At 43.2% G+C, this 15,437-nt stretch overlaps 1 protein-coding gene, 1 non-coding gene and 1 pseudogene across 2 annotated transcripts in view; 1 reads left to right on the forward strand and 2 right to left on the reverse strand.

Annotated features, from left to right (window-relative positions):
* PCSK5 (proprotein convertase subtilisin/kexin type 5) overlaps positions 1-15,437 on the reverse strand; it is a 320,193-nt gene that overhangs the window by 210,204 nt on the left and 94,552 nt on the right. Inside the window, exon 3 of the mRNA XM_055119708.1 lies at positions 11,313-11,426. Coding sequence (XP_054975683.1) covers positions 11,313-11,426 — 114 coding nt within the window. The remainder of the gene's footprint in view (positions 1-11,312; positions 11,427-15,437) is intronic.
* LOC129401095 (U2 spliceosomal RNA) lies at positions 4,227-4,415 on the forward strand. The gene has a single exon (XR_008628108.1). It is a non-coding gene; the product is annotated as a U2 spliceosomal RNA (small nuclear RNA).
* LOC129401199 (small nucleolar RNA U3) lies at positions 7,192-7,389 on the reverse strand (annotated as a pseudogene).

The raw sequence follows: 15,437 nt of genomic DNA on the forward strand, positions 1-15,437 counted from the left end.
TCTGCTAGAAAATGAGTTACTAATGAAAGAAAAATCTTGACTAAAACCTCAATAAAAACTATTTCATTTGTTAACTGACCCCTTACCATGTTAGACTCGGACCCAATGGGAAAAGCTACTTACATACTTTCACTCTTTAAAAGGAAGTGATATGAAGATAAATTACTAATATGAAATGGTATGTCTTACTCAAGGAAATTATTAATAAGTTATAATGTGTACCAGGCAAAAATAAATAGTACCTTGAGGTGATTTTTCCAAAATGTTCATGAATTATTAACTTCTTTTAGGAGAATGTTGGCTAGTTATTTATAGATTGACTAAATATTCCTATTATAGCCATTTCTACCATAAACACCAAGTGAGACAATAAAAATCACATAAAATCATCACAATCACCATGAATTAATCAGCAAGTATGCATTAGGACTGTGATGGAACCCTCAGTGAACTTATAAGAATCAACTGATAATTGCAAACAGATTAAAATGACCAAAATCCTGTCCATCAAATGATCTTCTTACTCTGCACTACAAAAATGCAATACAGTAAAGATGTGAGTTTGATTTTTCTTGGAATTGCCACTTATGGACATTTTTCTTTGGTGGCAATTTATCGATTCAGTGAACACAAAGTTTAAAACAGGAGGTGCTACTCTGTCAGCACAGCCACTCATCTATTTGGACTTCCAGATCTCCTGGGTCGATATGTGGGAACTGAGATGTTGAGAGGGCGCCATTATTCACTCACAAGAATGTCTTGCTGTGCCTGAACTCTTTAGGCAAAAAGGACTGCCAAGCTCAACAGTTTCCCTACTGAGAGTTTCAGTACCTAGTGAAGCAAAGAGCATATATGTGACCACTGTGCAAGAGAAACTCTGAGCTCTGAATTTCTAAGGATGCCCCTGGTAGGCAATAGATTATATACCTTGTCATAATTCACAGTGAGCAATTAAGTGCTCTCTTTGTGACTCCACTGAGAGTGGTCTCTTGGAGTCTAAGCCTGTTTTCCTCAGAACTAGACCCCATGTGGCTTTTCTTCGGGCTGATTTTCTGCTGTCTCCTTTCAATGAAATCGATCATAGCTATGAGGATGATGAATGTGAGTCTTCAAAGTGAATCAACTAACCTGATGATCTTAGGTACTTCTAGGACAAGGCACAGATTGAATGTGGAGTAGTAATCCAACACGGAATTCTACTCACACAGTAGGTCTACAGTGAAAATTAAGATGTTGGTCCTGTGAGGGCTTGTTCTCTCTATGGAATCCCATCTGTGATGCTGAGCCAAATGAAGATCAAGCAGGAATGAATTTATGGGCGTTTTAGTCCATACTCCGTGTGTGTGTGTGTGTGTGTGTGTGTGTGTGTGTGTGTGTGTGTGTGTGTGTGTTGTTTCTGGACCACACCCAGTGATGCCTAGGGCTGACTCCTAGTGGGACTTGGGGGGCCCATATGTGGTACCAGGAATGGAAACAGGGCCGGCTGTGTGTAAGACAAGTGCCTAACCTACTGTACTATCTCTCTGGCTCCATATGCCTTTTTTTTCTTTCTTTCTTTAGCTAGTTAACATAGATAAAGCTGAAATGCATTTCTAGAGGACACAATGCTAAACACAAATTCGAGTACATCAAAAGCATGTCTCAGCTCCCAAGAGTGATTTCCTACTAGTAAATCATTAGATTCCTGGCTTGCATGTGTCCTGTGCATCAGGATACATCACATGGCTGCAGATTTGAAACATGCTGCATTTTCAATTAGAATGGCTAAATGGGAGATGTTTTTTTAAGAGATGATTTCTAAGCTTCTAGGACAATAATGCCACAAACTCCACCGGATTTCACGAGAGTCAAAATGACAGTATAAATCATCAGGAAAATCTGCCAACCACAGACACAGCAATGCTCAAATTCTTGGAGTACTGAACACCATCCAGTTGGCTGAGAACAAACCATGTGGCTTAAAATCGTTTTTCGCAATTATTCTCCTAACTAGTTCATAGCTTTTGGCAGATATGCCCCACATGCATAGTCGAACTCAACTAATTTTCACTCTGCTGACCGACAAATAGGTTTTTCACTCCCTCTGGAAAACCACCCAGGCAGCATTCATGAAATCTGAGGTGAGCTCATTTGTTAACAGCCTGGCTTTAAATAATGCATATTTCACAGGCCACCCAATAATCATTACTAAAAATTCTACTGCGCTAAGATGAGTTTAGTGAGTGAATAAGTTCTAAATACCAATCAAAGAAAGTAACTGCCAGTCTGAGAATCACACAGCAAGATTTCACAAGCACTTCTTTGAAAATGAGTTTCCCTTCCATAGTGGAGGGAGAAAAACTTTTTTGTTATTCTTATTGTTTGGGAACCAGTGGTGTTCAGGGTTTATTGCTGTCTCTACACTCAAGGTTCACTCCTCGTAAAGCTCAGGGGACCATATGTGATGCCAGGGAATAAACCCAGGTGGGCCACATGCAAGGCAAGAGCCCTTTCTGCCATACTACCACTCTGGTGTCTGAAGGAAACTTTTTAAAAGAAATCATTAGCTACAGGCTCCTCTGACCTAATAATTAGTTCTTGTTTTGTTTCTGTTTGGGGCCACATCCAGAGATGCTCAGGGGATAGTCTTGACTCCGCACTCAAGAATTACTCTTGGCAGTGCTTGAGGGACCAAATGGGATGTCAGAAATCGAACCTGAATGAGCCACGTCCAAGAAAGGTCCCTAATAATTAGCTCTTCTGAATCAATGCCTTGGATTGATTAATAACAAAATATTTATGTCTGTAGGAATAAAAGAGGTTTCCTGTGAATCTTTTCATCCAACTTTCCTTTCCAGGAGTCACCTTGGTATGACCTCCATAGCCCACAGGTGGAATTACAGTGAAGAATGTCTGTCTGATGATGATTTCAAAAACCTATAAATCTACTGCCAGTGTACTAATCCCTCCCAGGAGAGAAGCATCCTGCCAGAGTGGAAGCCAGTCCTGCCCACCAGGGAGATGCTCAGTGTGTTTCTGATGCAGCACCTGTGAAGACTCGACAGGGGATGGAGGGCTGTGATGAGGCTGGGCCTTCGACTCTACAAATAATGTTCTATTTCCCAGGAGTAGGTGGAGAGATACTTATGAGATCCTTTACTTTTTATTTATTTTTTAAACAGATTTTGGGCTATACCCAGAGGTGTTCAAGGTTTTTCCTGGTGGTGCACTCAGAAATCACTCCCGACAGTGCTTAAGGGACCACATGGGGTGCCAGGGATCAAACTTGGGTGGGCTACATGTAAGGGAAGTGCCTTAATCCACGTATTATTTACTGGGCCCTCTTTTAAATATTTTATAATTTCCAAAATATTTAATTCTCGGAATCTGCTTAATTTGCATTCCTCAGTTTATTGTTGAGGGTGCTTCTCCAGTGGTACTGAAAACCACCAGGGTCACACCCTGCAGTGTTCAGGAAGTCACGTGGTTCTGGGAATAAAACCCAGAACCTCTCGCATACCAGAAATGCTCTCCAGCCCGTTAAACTATTTCTCCAGCATCCATTTCAAGTGTTTTACAGAGGCATCATTACAGCATACTTAGTCTTGGTGTTTTAACAACCAAACTGAATATTCCTTAGTAGAATAAAATATTTTATTATTTTAGCTAGATTAGAACCTTTTCTATCACAGCCAGTTCCCAAGGAACCAACCAAATCTTCATGACAATTCCCATCCAATATCCTTTATCTCTGGAACACTGAGAACATAAACTATGTTCTAGAAAGGGTCAGAGCAATAGCACAGCAGCTAGGGCATCTGCCTTGCATACAGCCAATCCAGCTTCAATTGCTAGTATTCCATATGGTCCCCTGAGCACTGTCAGAAGTGAGCCCTGACTACAGAGCCAAGAGTAAGCCCTGAGCATTGTCGGGGTGTGCCCCAAAATAAACAAACCCAAATGAGTAAAATGCAAACTGAAGTGAAAAACCTTTTATTGAAGCTGCCAGCTGGGCCAGAGCAATAGCACAGTGGGTAAGGAGTTTGCCTTGCATGTGGTGAACCCAGGTTCTATCCCTGGCATCCCATAAGGTCCCCTGAGCATTGCTAGGAGTGATTTATGAGTGCAAAGCCAGAGTAACCCCTGAGCACTGCTGGATGTGTCCCCTTCCCCCACCCCCCAAAAAAAAAACAACAACAAAAAAGCTGCCAGCTTCCCAAATAGAACTTTTTGTTAAAAAAATAAAAATTGCTTCTCGGTCTTTTGGCTAAGATTAAGTGTAGTGTCTGGTCTCATCAGTTTAATAACTGATAGACCCTCCTTCTGAGGACAGGATATTAAATGATTTGGGAGCAGGGAGTTGGAGTAGGAGGTTGCTCCATCCACTCCACACACCAACCTGGTATTGCAGTGTTCCCAGGAATGGCGAAAGAAAGAAAGAAAGAAAGAAAGAAAGAAAGAAAGAAAGAAAGAAAGAAAGAAAGAAAGAAAGAAAGAAAGAAAGAAAGAAAGAAGGGAGGGAGGGAGGGAGGGAGGGAGGGAGGGAGGGAGGGAGGGAGGGAGGGAGGGAGGGAGGGAGGGAGGGAGGAAGGAAGGAAGGAAGGAAGGAAGGAAGGAAGGAAGGAAGGAAGGAAGGAAGGAAGGAAGGAAGGAAGGAAGGAAGGAAGGAAGGAAGGAAGGAAGGAAGGAAGGAAGGAAGGAAGTTTAAGAAAAATCATTTATATTGGCCAAGTCTACTTTAAACTATTCCAAACTTTTGAAAGTTCTTCTTCCCCCAACTCATAAGAGAGAGAGAAGCAGGTTGTACTCAGTGGTTCACATTTATGTATGGCAAAGCAACGAGACCTAATGGGTGCTGGGCCTGGTCCCTGGGAAAGCATCATTCAGGAACAAGTGCAAATTCTCAGATCTCCACTGAGAAGAGTTAGAGGCGTGGGCCACGGTCTTGCTATGTGATTCTTACACCAACTGAGCTAAAACCCTTGCCTCTGGAATGCTGGTCCCGGGTCTGAACCCCTGTGTCTGTCTGGTCCTGGCATAAATTATGACCTTGGCCACATTACTGGTCACATTTAATTTCCTCACTTGTAAACATAATAAGTTCCTAAACTCAGCAGAACGCTGGTGAAAGGTGATACATGCAGAAGTTTGACCGAATGCTTGGTCCAGAGCACTCAGTCCCTTTCAGCAACCATTCTCTCGTAGACAGGGGCTACCTCAGCTTATTACTCGTCGGCTGTCCTACTTATTCAACTAGCACTTTTTGGGCATTTCCCACCTAGAGGCGCCACTGCAACAGGACTGCAGCACAGCTTGCTCCCTTGTGGCTGCACATCAGACTCATCCAGGGAGCACTCTAGTCTCAGTGCCCCCTAATCAGAAGGACCTCTGATACACGAGGGACAGGTACAGGGGTGTCCAAGCTTGAACATGTTTTCAGAGCAATTTAGGAGCACTGAAATAGAGGCATTCCAAGTGGAAGAAGACAAGCTGAAGGCAGAGAGCACAGGTTCGAGAAAGGGGTGACAGGAACAGGGATATGCTGGTGATCCTGGGGAAACCCTTGGGGAGAAGGGTTTTTTCTTTTTTCCTGTTAGCTTTCTGGTGTGTTTATATAGTTCTCTACGACCTCCACAGGAAGCACAAACTGTTTTACTCGGTGTCTGCTACCTTGGAACTCATCAGATGCAGGAGAAGTCCATTCATGCCACAAGAAAGGAAACGGTCTCAGATCAGGTCCTGCCAACTCCAGGAAGCCTGTGCAGTGCTACAGGACAGAGGAACAAATCTGTATCCACCACCTCCATTGCTGACACTTGCAAATGTACAGTCCCTGGAACCCACTGCCCAAGCCTCAAGGCCAGACAGAATGGTGTATGAAAATACACCAGTCTCCATGGGGGTGGAATGACAGCCACAGCTTTTAAATGAATTGAAAGAGACACCGGGGCACTCGCCATGCCTCCTTTAATCTCCACGGTGCCGTGATGAACAGAGAACGACAGGAAGGAGTCCAGCGAGCGAGCTGAAGCAGGACTCAGCGCTCTGCAGAATGCCCACGGGGTGGGCCAGCCCTTCTTCTCTGACTAGGAGCAGCAGAGAAATGACAGGTGAAAAGAAGACTGCAAAGATTTTGGTTCAGAAGTCGGAAAAGAATAAAAACCATCAGTTACTGAGGGCTTCTTGTGCGCTCAAAAATTCTCAAGCAGAACTTTTTTTTTTTTTTCAATTCTCTATTTTTGGTTTAGGGGCGCCATCCAGTAGGGGCTTAATCCTGGCTCCGTGTGCAGGCTTCACTCCTGGTGGGCTCAGAGGACCACGTGGGATGCCAGAAAACCAACCCTTGGTTGCTTGCAAGGCAACAGTTCTACCTGCTGTACTATTGCCCTTCTCAGCTTCCCTCATCTCCTTCACGAGCCCTACTGAAGGTCTGTTCACACACTGGCTTAGAGCTAGAATGTGATCAGCAGATTACAGATAGTATCCCCCATGGCTTCTAAAATATACTTCCCAGAAGCCATCACACCCTGACACGCTGTCACTGAGATCACATGACCTGTGTTAAGTCAGTCCCTGTCAGGCAGCCCTGTGGAACAGGCCCCACGCTCAGGACACCCTCACATGACAAAGCCACCTTGAAGGTGAATCCTGCAACTTGCGGCACATTTTTGAGTCTTGTGTCTGGAGCACCAGATAGCTTAGAACAGGTAAGTCACCCTTGCTGGGCTCTGGCCAAATGTCTGCCTGCAAGAACCAGTGAGACTGTGGTTTTTGGAACTAAACTCTGGGACTTAGTAGGCAGCTGATACAGAAGATCTAGACACAGTCATGCATCGCTTACCAGTGGGAAGAGGCTCCAAGAAAGATGCCCGTAAGTGATTACTCTGCTATGCAGACACCATGGAGTATTTGTCTAACCTTGGTGACAAGCCTTATGCCCAGCTTGCCTGGATGGTGGAGCCTATTGAAACCCTATCACGCAAGAGTGAAGAGTCCTGGCCAGCGGGTACCACTACAGTGGAGAATGCTCCGGACCCCAGACTGAGCAGTTAACACCGGGGTGCCCCAGATAAAGCAGGTGCAGTCTCCCCACCTTCTCCAGATGGAATCCTGGCGACCATGAGCTTCTACAAACATGGCTCTGGTATGTGGGGACCAGGACTATTTCTCCAAACCGCGAGGCCGCATAAGCCTTTCCAGACATACAAAAAAACGTGCAGACTGCATCCTCCCCCTCTCCTAGGGAAGAGAAGAATGACCATCAAGGACAGCTGCAGGAGCAACACCCAGAAGAGGCTTCATGCTCAGGATATGGTCCTCTGGCTCCCCTTGTGGTTCCGGGTGCTCTACTCGATCAGAAAAACTCCCCTAGTAATGAATTGCAGAAGTGATCCCTGGCAGTGTACTCTTTGATCTGAACTCTTGCACATGGTTTGCAGTTGCTGTAGTTTGGCAGTTGATGTGGCATCCCAGTTCAAATAACTGGAGCAGTGACTGGAGATTGTTATCACATGTACTCAAAAGCATACATTCAGGACACACACAGAAATCTCGGACCCGAGCAACTTGCGGCAGACATGGCCCGGTTCTTCGCAATAGGCCTTCACTGGGCTGCGCCAGATGGGGGCAGGTGCCGTCCCATCGCCTGCCCTCTAAAAGCTCCAGCCATCACCATTTTATAGAAGCCATCAAGAAGCACCAGCTCCCACATGACCAGGATCCTGAGACACACACACAGGAATCTCGGACCCGAGCAACCTGCAGCAGCTATTTCTTCAGACCCTAGTTATTAAAATCTTAGAAATCCTAAAGCGCACACCTGCTTTCTTGGCCACGTGACATCATATTATATCCAGAGCTAGCAATATAAAACACATTGTCTAACAATTGTATTCTCGGCAGATATAAGGGGAGGTAGGACTGGTCGCAAAATATCGAAAGTAACTAAAGCAGAGAAAGAATACCTTGCAAATTGTCTGCCACACAGGCAGGGGGAGGTATGAAAAATGGGGGGAGAGGGATATCGGAGATTTTGGTGGTGGAAAATGTGCACTGGTGAAGGGATGGGTGTTGGATGACCGCATGATCAAAGTTCAAACATGAAATTTTTGTTACTGTATCTCACGATGAATTATTTTAAAAAAATTTTTAAAAAGAAAGTGAGGAAGAAAGAAAGAAAGAAAGAAAGAAAGAAGAAAGAAAGAAAGAAAGAAAGAAAGAAAGAAAGAAAGAAAGAAAGAAAGAAAGAGAGAGAGAAAGGAAGGAAGAAAGAAAGAAAGAAAGAAAGAAAGAAAGAAAGAAAGAAAGAAAGAAAGAAAGAAAGAGAGAAAGAGAGAAAGAGAGAAAGAGAGAAAGAGAGAAAGAGAGAAAGAGAGAAAGAGAGAAAGAGAGAAAGAAAGAAAGAAAGAAAGAAAGAAAGAAAGAAAGAAAGAAAGAAAGAAAGAAAGAAAGAAAGAAAGAAAGAAAGAAAGAAAGAAAGAAAGAAAGAAAGAAAGAAAGAAAGAAAGAAAGAAAGAAAGAAAGAACCCCTATCAGGCAAGCAGCCCAGCAGTAACCACAGCATCATTAGTGTGACATGTGACTACACGGTAGTCTCAGAGTAGACAAGGGCTTAAGAGAGTCAGGTGAGGGCACAGTGAGTAAAACAAGAAGTTTCTGAATCCAGATGCTGCATTCTGTGACGTTGCTCCGGACAGATGAACAGTAGGCAGACGACCTATCCCATCCTTTTGTTATAGCGAAAGTGACTATTAATAAGAAAAATTTGAAAGCCTTTGGGCATGCCCTAGACATCATGTTCACTCTACAAGGAACCCAACCGTTCATCTCTGGGCTTCAGCCACTTCTCAAGAGAGAGGCAGCACTACTAGAGGAGAGGACTTACTCTTTCCATTGGATGACACTTATTGACAGATGGGGAGAGCATGAGGCTGTCTCGCTCCCGTGGACTCTGTCACCCTGCCTGCTTTGAGATCTGTGCCCCGGCACTCCCAGGCTGGATGACCTGACGCACAGTCTCTGTTACTGACAAGTCTCAGATTCCTTGATTTTATAACCAGGCCAATAGTGACATGTACTGATGATCAACTCTATTAGCGAAATACTCAAAAGTTCCTACCCATGGCCACTGGCACGAGTACTATAAATTCTGCCTGTGCAAATTATTATTTTCAAATTCATACTTTAAAAAAAATCTAACTTTTTTGTTCTTATGTTTGTTTAAGGGCCATATCCAGTAGTGCTCAGGGGTTACTCCTAGCTCTGCACTCAGCAATCAATCCTGGTGGGCTCAGGGGACTATGTGGGGTGCTGATCAAACCTGCGTCGGCTACATGCAAAACAAGCATCCTACACTCTGTACTATTGTTCCAGCCCTGGAATCCAGCATTTGATATGCCAAACAAAGGGGTCTTCCCTCAACTATTCCTCATGTTAAGGGAGAACTGCCAATGAAACAGCAATAGTTCCCAAATGTGCCGAGCTCTCACCAGAGAAGCAACAAAACCTCTACATTTACCAACCTGGCCGAGGACACAGATCCATAGATCTACACATGCCCAACCAGAGCAAGAGAATTAGAACAACCTACAAAATTTCTACCAGCCTGCCAACAAATACAAACAGTGAATTAGCTTTTTATTAGAAAAAAGAGATGTCAGGCAAGCACTGGTTTCCTCCTCTCCCCTTAAGACCAAGGATAGATCAGGCTCGAAAGACAGACAAGGGGTAGGATGCTTGCCTTGCATGGCCGACCTGGGCTTGATCCCAGCATCCCATATGGTCCCCAAGCATCACCAGGAATAATTCCTGAGTAAAGAGTCAGGAGTAATCCCTGAGCATCTCTGGGTATGAAACCTCCTCTCCTCCAAAAAAAGAAAAAGTCCATGATGGAAAAGGCTTTTGCTTCCATCCCATCTCTTATCCCATGACATACTTATCATTTTGTTACAACAGATGAAGTTCCTTAGCTCCAATGAACACTCACTGCGATGCTTTCCCTGCACATCCCTCTTTCTTGGTCTTGTAGCCAATCAGCTCCCAAGTGTCTCACAGCCCCTCACGTCATTTCTACGCGACTGCTGCCTAGTGTCCCAGCTCTCTCTGAGCTTAGCCCTGCAACTCCTAAGTTTTATTCTCCCACGGGCATTTGCTGCGTCAGACTGTATTTGGGGTCTAAGATATTTCCACAACCTTTCATGTCTAGGTAAAAGCAAGAATAGGGAATTTGAGGAAAAGGCCACGCCCCCTCATCTCCAAATAAACATAAATCCTGAGTGTGGAATTTATGTTTCACACAGGGTCAGGATCTCAGGAAGCAATGTCAATCCCACTTTGGAGTAGCATAAGAATCAAGAAAAACATATCAGCAGCTACAAAACTAATACTAGTGAGAGATGCTAGGACGCCTCAGGGAATGGGGGTGCAGGGGAGCAGAGGAAGGAAGCAGTTGGGAGATGAAGGGCTGGGAGGAAAACAGTCATATCAGGTACAGCTCTTTCTGGTTTTGTTTCCTTGGTCGGTTCTTCCTTCTGGGTGCTGGGAATCAAGCCCAAGGACTCAAGTGTACAAGCCCTCTACCACCATCAGGCCTGGGAGGCAGCAGGTCATGGCCTTGTGCAGATTATGCCAGCCAAGGCAAGTCAAGTGTTGCAGGAGCTGACCCGAGGCCCAGTGCACTGCTTGGGAGGGGCCCTCCAAAAGAAGAGTCAAAAAAGTTGAAAGACAGGAGATGATGTATTTTTAAAAGAGGCCAAGTCTAACGAACTGATGGGCCACAATTCCCACAAAGAAAATGGCCCTTACTGAAAGCTTTTGCTTGAACCAATGAACAAGCCACAATCAAATGCTTTCTGGTCAGCTTTTTTCCAACTCTACTTTTTAAAAACCATAACTGGAAATATTAGAGGACTTAAGTTACATATCTGTAACTTCACAGCAATCCTTTCACTGACTCCTAAGAACTAGTATCCATAGACAAACTGGCTTCCAGGTGGACAGAGCAGGTACCAGAGGCAAAAGTAACTACTGGGGAGGCTCAAGGCAGTCTGAAGCTTACTGCATTTTTCTACATTCTGACCAACATTTAGAAACTCCTGCACAAGAGTTATATGGCAATCAGGAACTCTCGACATCAGAACTCCCAGATTTTGCTTGAGAACCAAAGATTTAAGTCCAAAGAGACCCAGCAAATATCATAGGTCAGCAACAAATCTCCCGTGGTGGGCTTTGAGATAGGAAAAGTGCCTGGTGGCTGTTTTGTGCCCACTCAGTCCCTCAGTCTTCCCTGCACAACTCTCAAGGTGGACGATGCTGCCCCTGCCAGGGGTCCTTACCATGTACCACATGCTGGGCCACTTGGGGTCATTGAAGTATGTAGACTGGCTAGGACTGAAGTCATAATCCCGCTTGATCCGTTTCTTTACAACTTGCTGCTGAATCCACTCCACCTGCCAAGAAGAAGGACAGTTGGTGACTAATCAAGGCCCATCAGGGTTACCACAGGTTCATCATCATCATCATCATCATCATCAGCAGCAGCAGCAGCAGCAGCAGCAGCGGCGGCAGCATCATAATCTCATTAATCATTGATTTTCTCGAGCAGTCTCAGTACCATCTCCATTCGTCCTAACCCTTAGAGTTTAGCGGCCTCTCTTTACTCGTCCTTCCCAATGGTGCTGCACTGGAGGCTCTTTCAGGCTCAAGGGAATGAGACCCATCATTGTTACTGGTTTGGGCATATGAATATGCCATGGGGAGCTTTCCAGGCTCTCCCATGCGGGCAGGAAACTCACGGTAACTTGCCAGGTTCTTCCAGAGGCTATAAGATGTTACCACAGACATTTCCTCCTCATACCAATTCTGTTTAAGTCAACAGATCTCCAAGATGAGTGGGTTCAGAGATTCTCTAGAAATCAAGATTCAACTCGAAATCTAGTTCATAAAAGAGCAGATGAGTCCTTTTTGACAGTTAATTCAAATCTATAACAGCTGCCCTCTTAGCTTCACACGCACAGGAGATGGGTTCAATCCCCAGCACCATGCAGTCCCCCGAGCACTGAGTCAAGAGCAGCCCCTCACACTTTGGATATTGCCCTCAAACAAAAACAAACAAATTGGGTGGAAAGGTAACTTGGCAGTAGTCCACTGCTATGAATATTTTCTTCTCATTCAGTAAAGATTCTGAGACCTGCTTGAAAAATGATTAAATATCACTACTTGATTCAAGCTTATTCAATGACAAGGGATACCAAGGCACTAACAGACTCACAATGCATAGCTACAAATAAGTATCAAGGCCAAACATCAAAGCAATAAATTCCTATGATTCTCATACTGAGAAATATATTCAGTGAGAATATTGGCATGCAAGATGAGCTTAAATCATGAGTTTGTAGTTACATTATCTAAAAAGGCAAACATAGCCTCCAACATAAATACCAAATCTACTTAAGATTAGGATACAGCTAAGCATTATAGATGTACTTCCTCTGGTAGTGAATTTAAGCAAGTGTGCCAATACAGAAAAATAAATCAATAAATTGAAAACAGTTTTCCGCAAATGAACTTTTTTTGTTCCTGCCTAAATTAATTTAGGCCAAATGGTTCTCTGGCATGGAATTCTACAGCATCCAGAAACAAAGATACTCACACATCAAAATACGGAGAGGGTGCAGCATGACATTTCTATAAACTACAGGACAACAGTTGTCCGGGAAGCTGATAAAGAGGGTCATCATTATTTAATTCAAGAGAACATTTATTTCCTTAGCTATTTACTTGTTATTGCAGTTAGGTAGGAAGGAGGGTTCATTGGCAAATGTGACTCAGCAGGGGCAACTTGGGGCTTCTTGTGCATCTAGGGCCAGACATGTGCCCAAGAGAAACTTTAGTAAGGTTAGGGATGTACCTGACCCACATGCATTAGAAATGAGCCACCCCTCTACCACATGGATTCCTGAAAAGATTCAGCAGCATCAAGAAATGTGGAACTTCTGGCATCAGGAAATGGGACTTGGCCCTGCAGAGGACTCGGTGCCATTCTTCATGTTCTGCAACTTGCTGCCAGTGTCTTGGCGAGAGCTAAGCCTGGAACTTTCAAGGGATCCCTAAATACCATCTCAAGCATCAGACTAAAGATGGCAGGAAGGCAGGTAGGAATGTCCACTGATGTAGACTATGTCCAGGTCCCTCAGGGCAGTCCATACAAGTCACAGGCAACAGACACTGCCAAGGACAATGCCATCCAGCCACTGGCTAGCCATTTACTCAGTTATCTGAAGTGATATTCTATCATGCCAACAAGTATATCCACACCATGTCTACCAAAAAAAGTCCAGTTTGTCCTTCATTACCTAATTGCTTCCTTTGTCCTGATTAACCCACCCCATGTTCCCCTTGGAGCTAAAAACAGTAACTGTCTTATAGCATGAACTTTTCATTTTTCTCTCATTTACTTCATGCACTGGTTGCTGACTGACATCATATGACATTTATCATTCTCCATCTAACTTATTGGTAGTATGCAATCATGTATATGCATCTTCATTAACCACTCATCATTGAAGAGTATGTAAGTTGCTTCCAGGTATTGGCCATTATGTATTAGGCTTCAATAAACAAGGTATCCATATATCTTTCCCAATTCCTGTTTTGTACTTTGGAGATAAATACAAATTTTTTTAAAAGGATAACCAAATTATAGAGTGTTTCTGTTTAAAAAAATATTTTTTCAGGAATATCTATATTGTTTCCACAAACAAACGCATCAATGGACATTCCCATCAAGAGTGTAAAAAGGTTCCCATCTCTCCTCTCCTCATACTAACACTTGTTTCTTTTCTCTTGGAGAATGGCCATTCCCACAGGTGTGTGGAGGAACCTTGCTGATGTTTTGATTTGTTTTTATCTAATGAAACAATATCGAGAACACCTTTTCATGTGCCTATTGGCCATCTGTGTACCTTCTCTGGAGACTTGGAGTGACCACTCTTTTGAAGTGATATGAAAACTAATGTGGGATTAAAAAATGATCCATTTTTAATGAGAGTCATTATAAGCAACATCTTTCTAAAAGTTACAGAACAAAATCAATTTCTCTCTCAATCAAAGTGGAATAGCAAACATAGACATACATGTACTTTCCCTCCCTACTTGTAAAAAGCCATTTTTCTCTCCATTTCTAACAAAGTTTCTAAGGAATGAACTTCATTAATTCATTTTTCTTTCATCTGATAGCAGTAAGTGCCTATCTATAATCCACTGTGCTGGGAATATAAAGATGAGGGGAAAGTGTTTGTCTTTGAAGAACTTAAATCTTACTCGCAAATATTTTGTGAGATTCTACAATGCCCCACTTCATGAAAATGTAAGTATCTACATGAGAGATATCTCACAAGGCCCTATCACAGTATTAATTAGAATTATTTATGAAAATTATAACTATGCTAATTTTACAGCAAGTCTTAGAGATAGGTGAGGAGGGTGTATAACTGTTATAATCCTGCTAAACTGCCCAGTATTTACTCTTTCTGTCTCTGTCTGTCTGTCTGTCTTTCTCTCTCACTCCCCACCACTCCCTGTCTGTCTGTTAAAATCTCTCAGGATAAATATGTGAAAAACATGATGACCTCTCTTTGTGTTGCAAGCCATAATGCCCAAAAGTAGAGAGAGAGTATGGGGAATATTGTCGGCCATGGAGGCAGGGGGAGGGTGGGAAAGGGGGGGTATACCCGGGATATTGGTGGTGGGGAATGTGCACTGGTGGAGGGCTGGGTGTTTGATCATTGTGAGATTGTAACCCAAACATGAAAACTTTAACTATCTCATGGTGATTCAATAAAATTTTTAAAAAGGAGAAAAAAAAGAAAAAGAGATGAATCATTTTCCTCAATGAACTCGAGGTACTAAATAGAACAAAAGATCTTACCAAATAATATATAAGCATTTTACCAAATAAAATCTCTTCTGTAATTTTACCAAACAAAAATGCTTAGTTACATGGCCTGCAGCTAGCAGGTGGCACAACAACATGACTCTATTCAAACTAGTACAGCGATAGTCCCGAAAAGCAGTGAGGCTTTTTATTGTGTTCTGTATGTTTCAGCATCATATATATTATCAATTGCTCATGAATTTACAAGTGTGAATACATAAGCATTTTTTGGAAAGCAAGAAAAGCTCTAGAACAGAGATGTCTAAGGCTGGAGAAACTATATCTATATATTTAAAACACTATCCATATGTCTGCCCTGTGCCCTTGAAGTCAAAGCTTATAGGTAATGCATTATTCAGATTTCACTTCCTGCCAACAAACCCAGTACAAAGAAAAGACATTTAGAATTTCATTTTCAGAAAACTATGGTCAGCCCAGGAGAAAAAAAAACAAAAACTCTGCTTTCTCTCACTGCTTTAACTTCGGAAAGTCCCATTTCCTAGATCTAAGGAAGTACCATTAATGC

This window comes from Sorex araneus, chromosome 1 (assembly GCF_027595985.1).
Source record: "Sorex araneus isolate mSorAra2 chromosome 1, mSorAra2.pri, whole genome shotgun sequence".
NCBI lineage: Eukaryota > Metazoa > Chordata > Mammalia > Eulipotyphla > Soricidae > Sorex > Sorex araneus.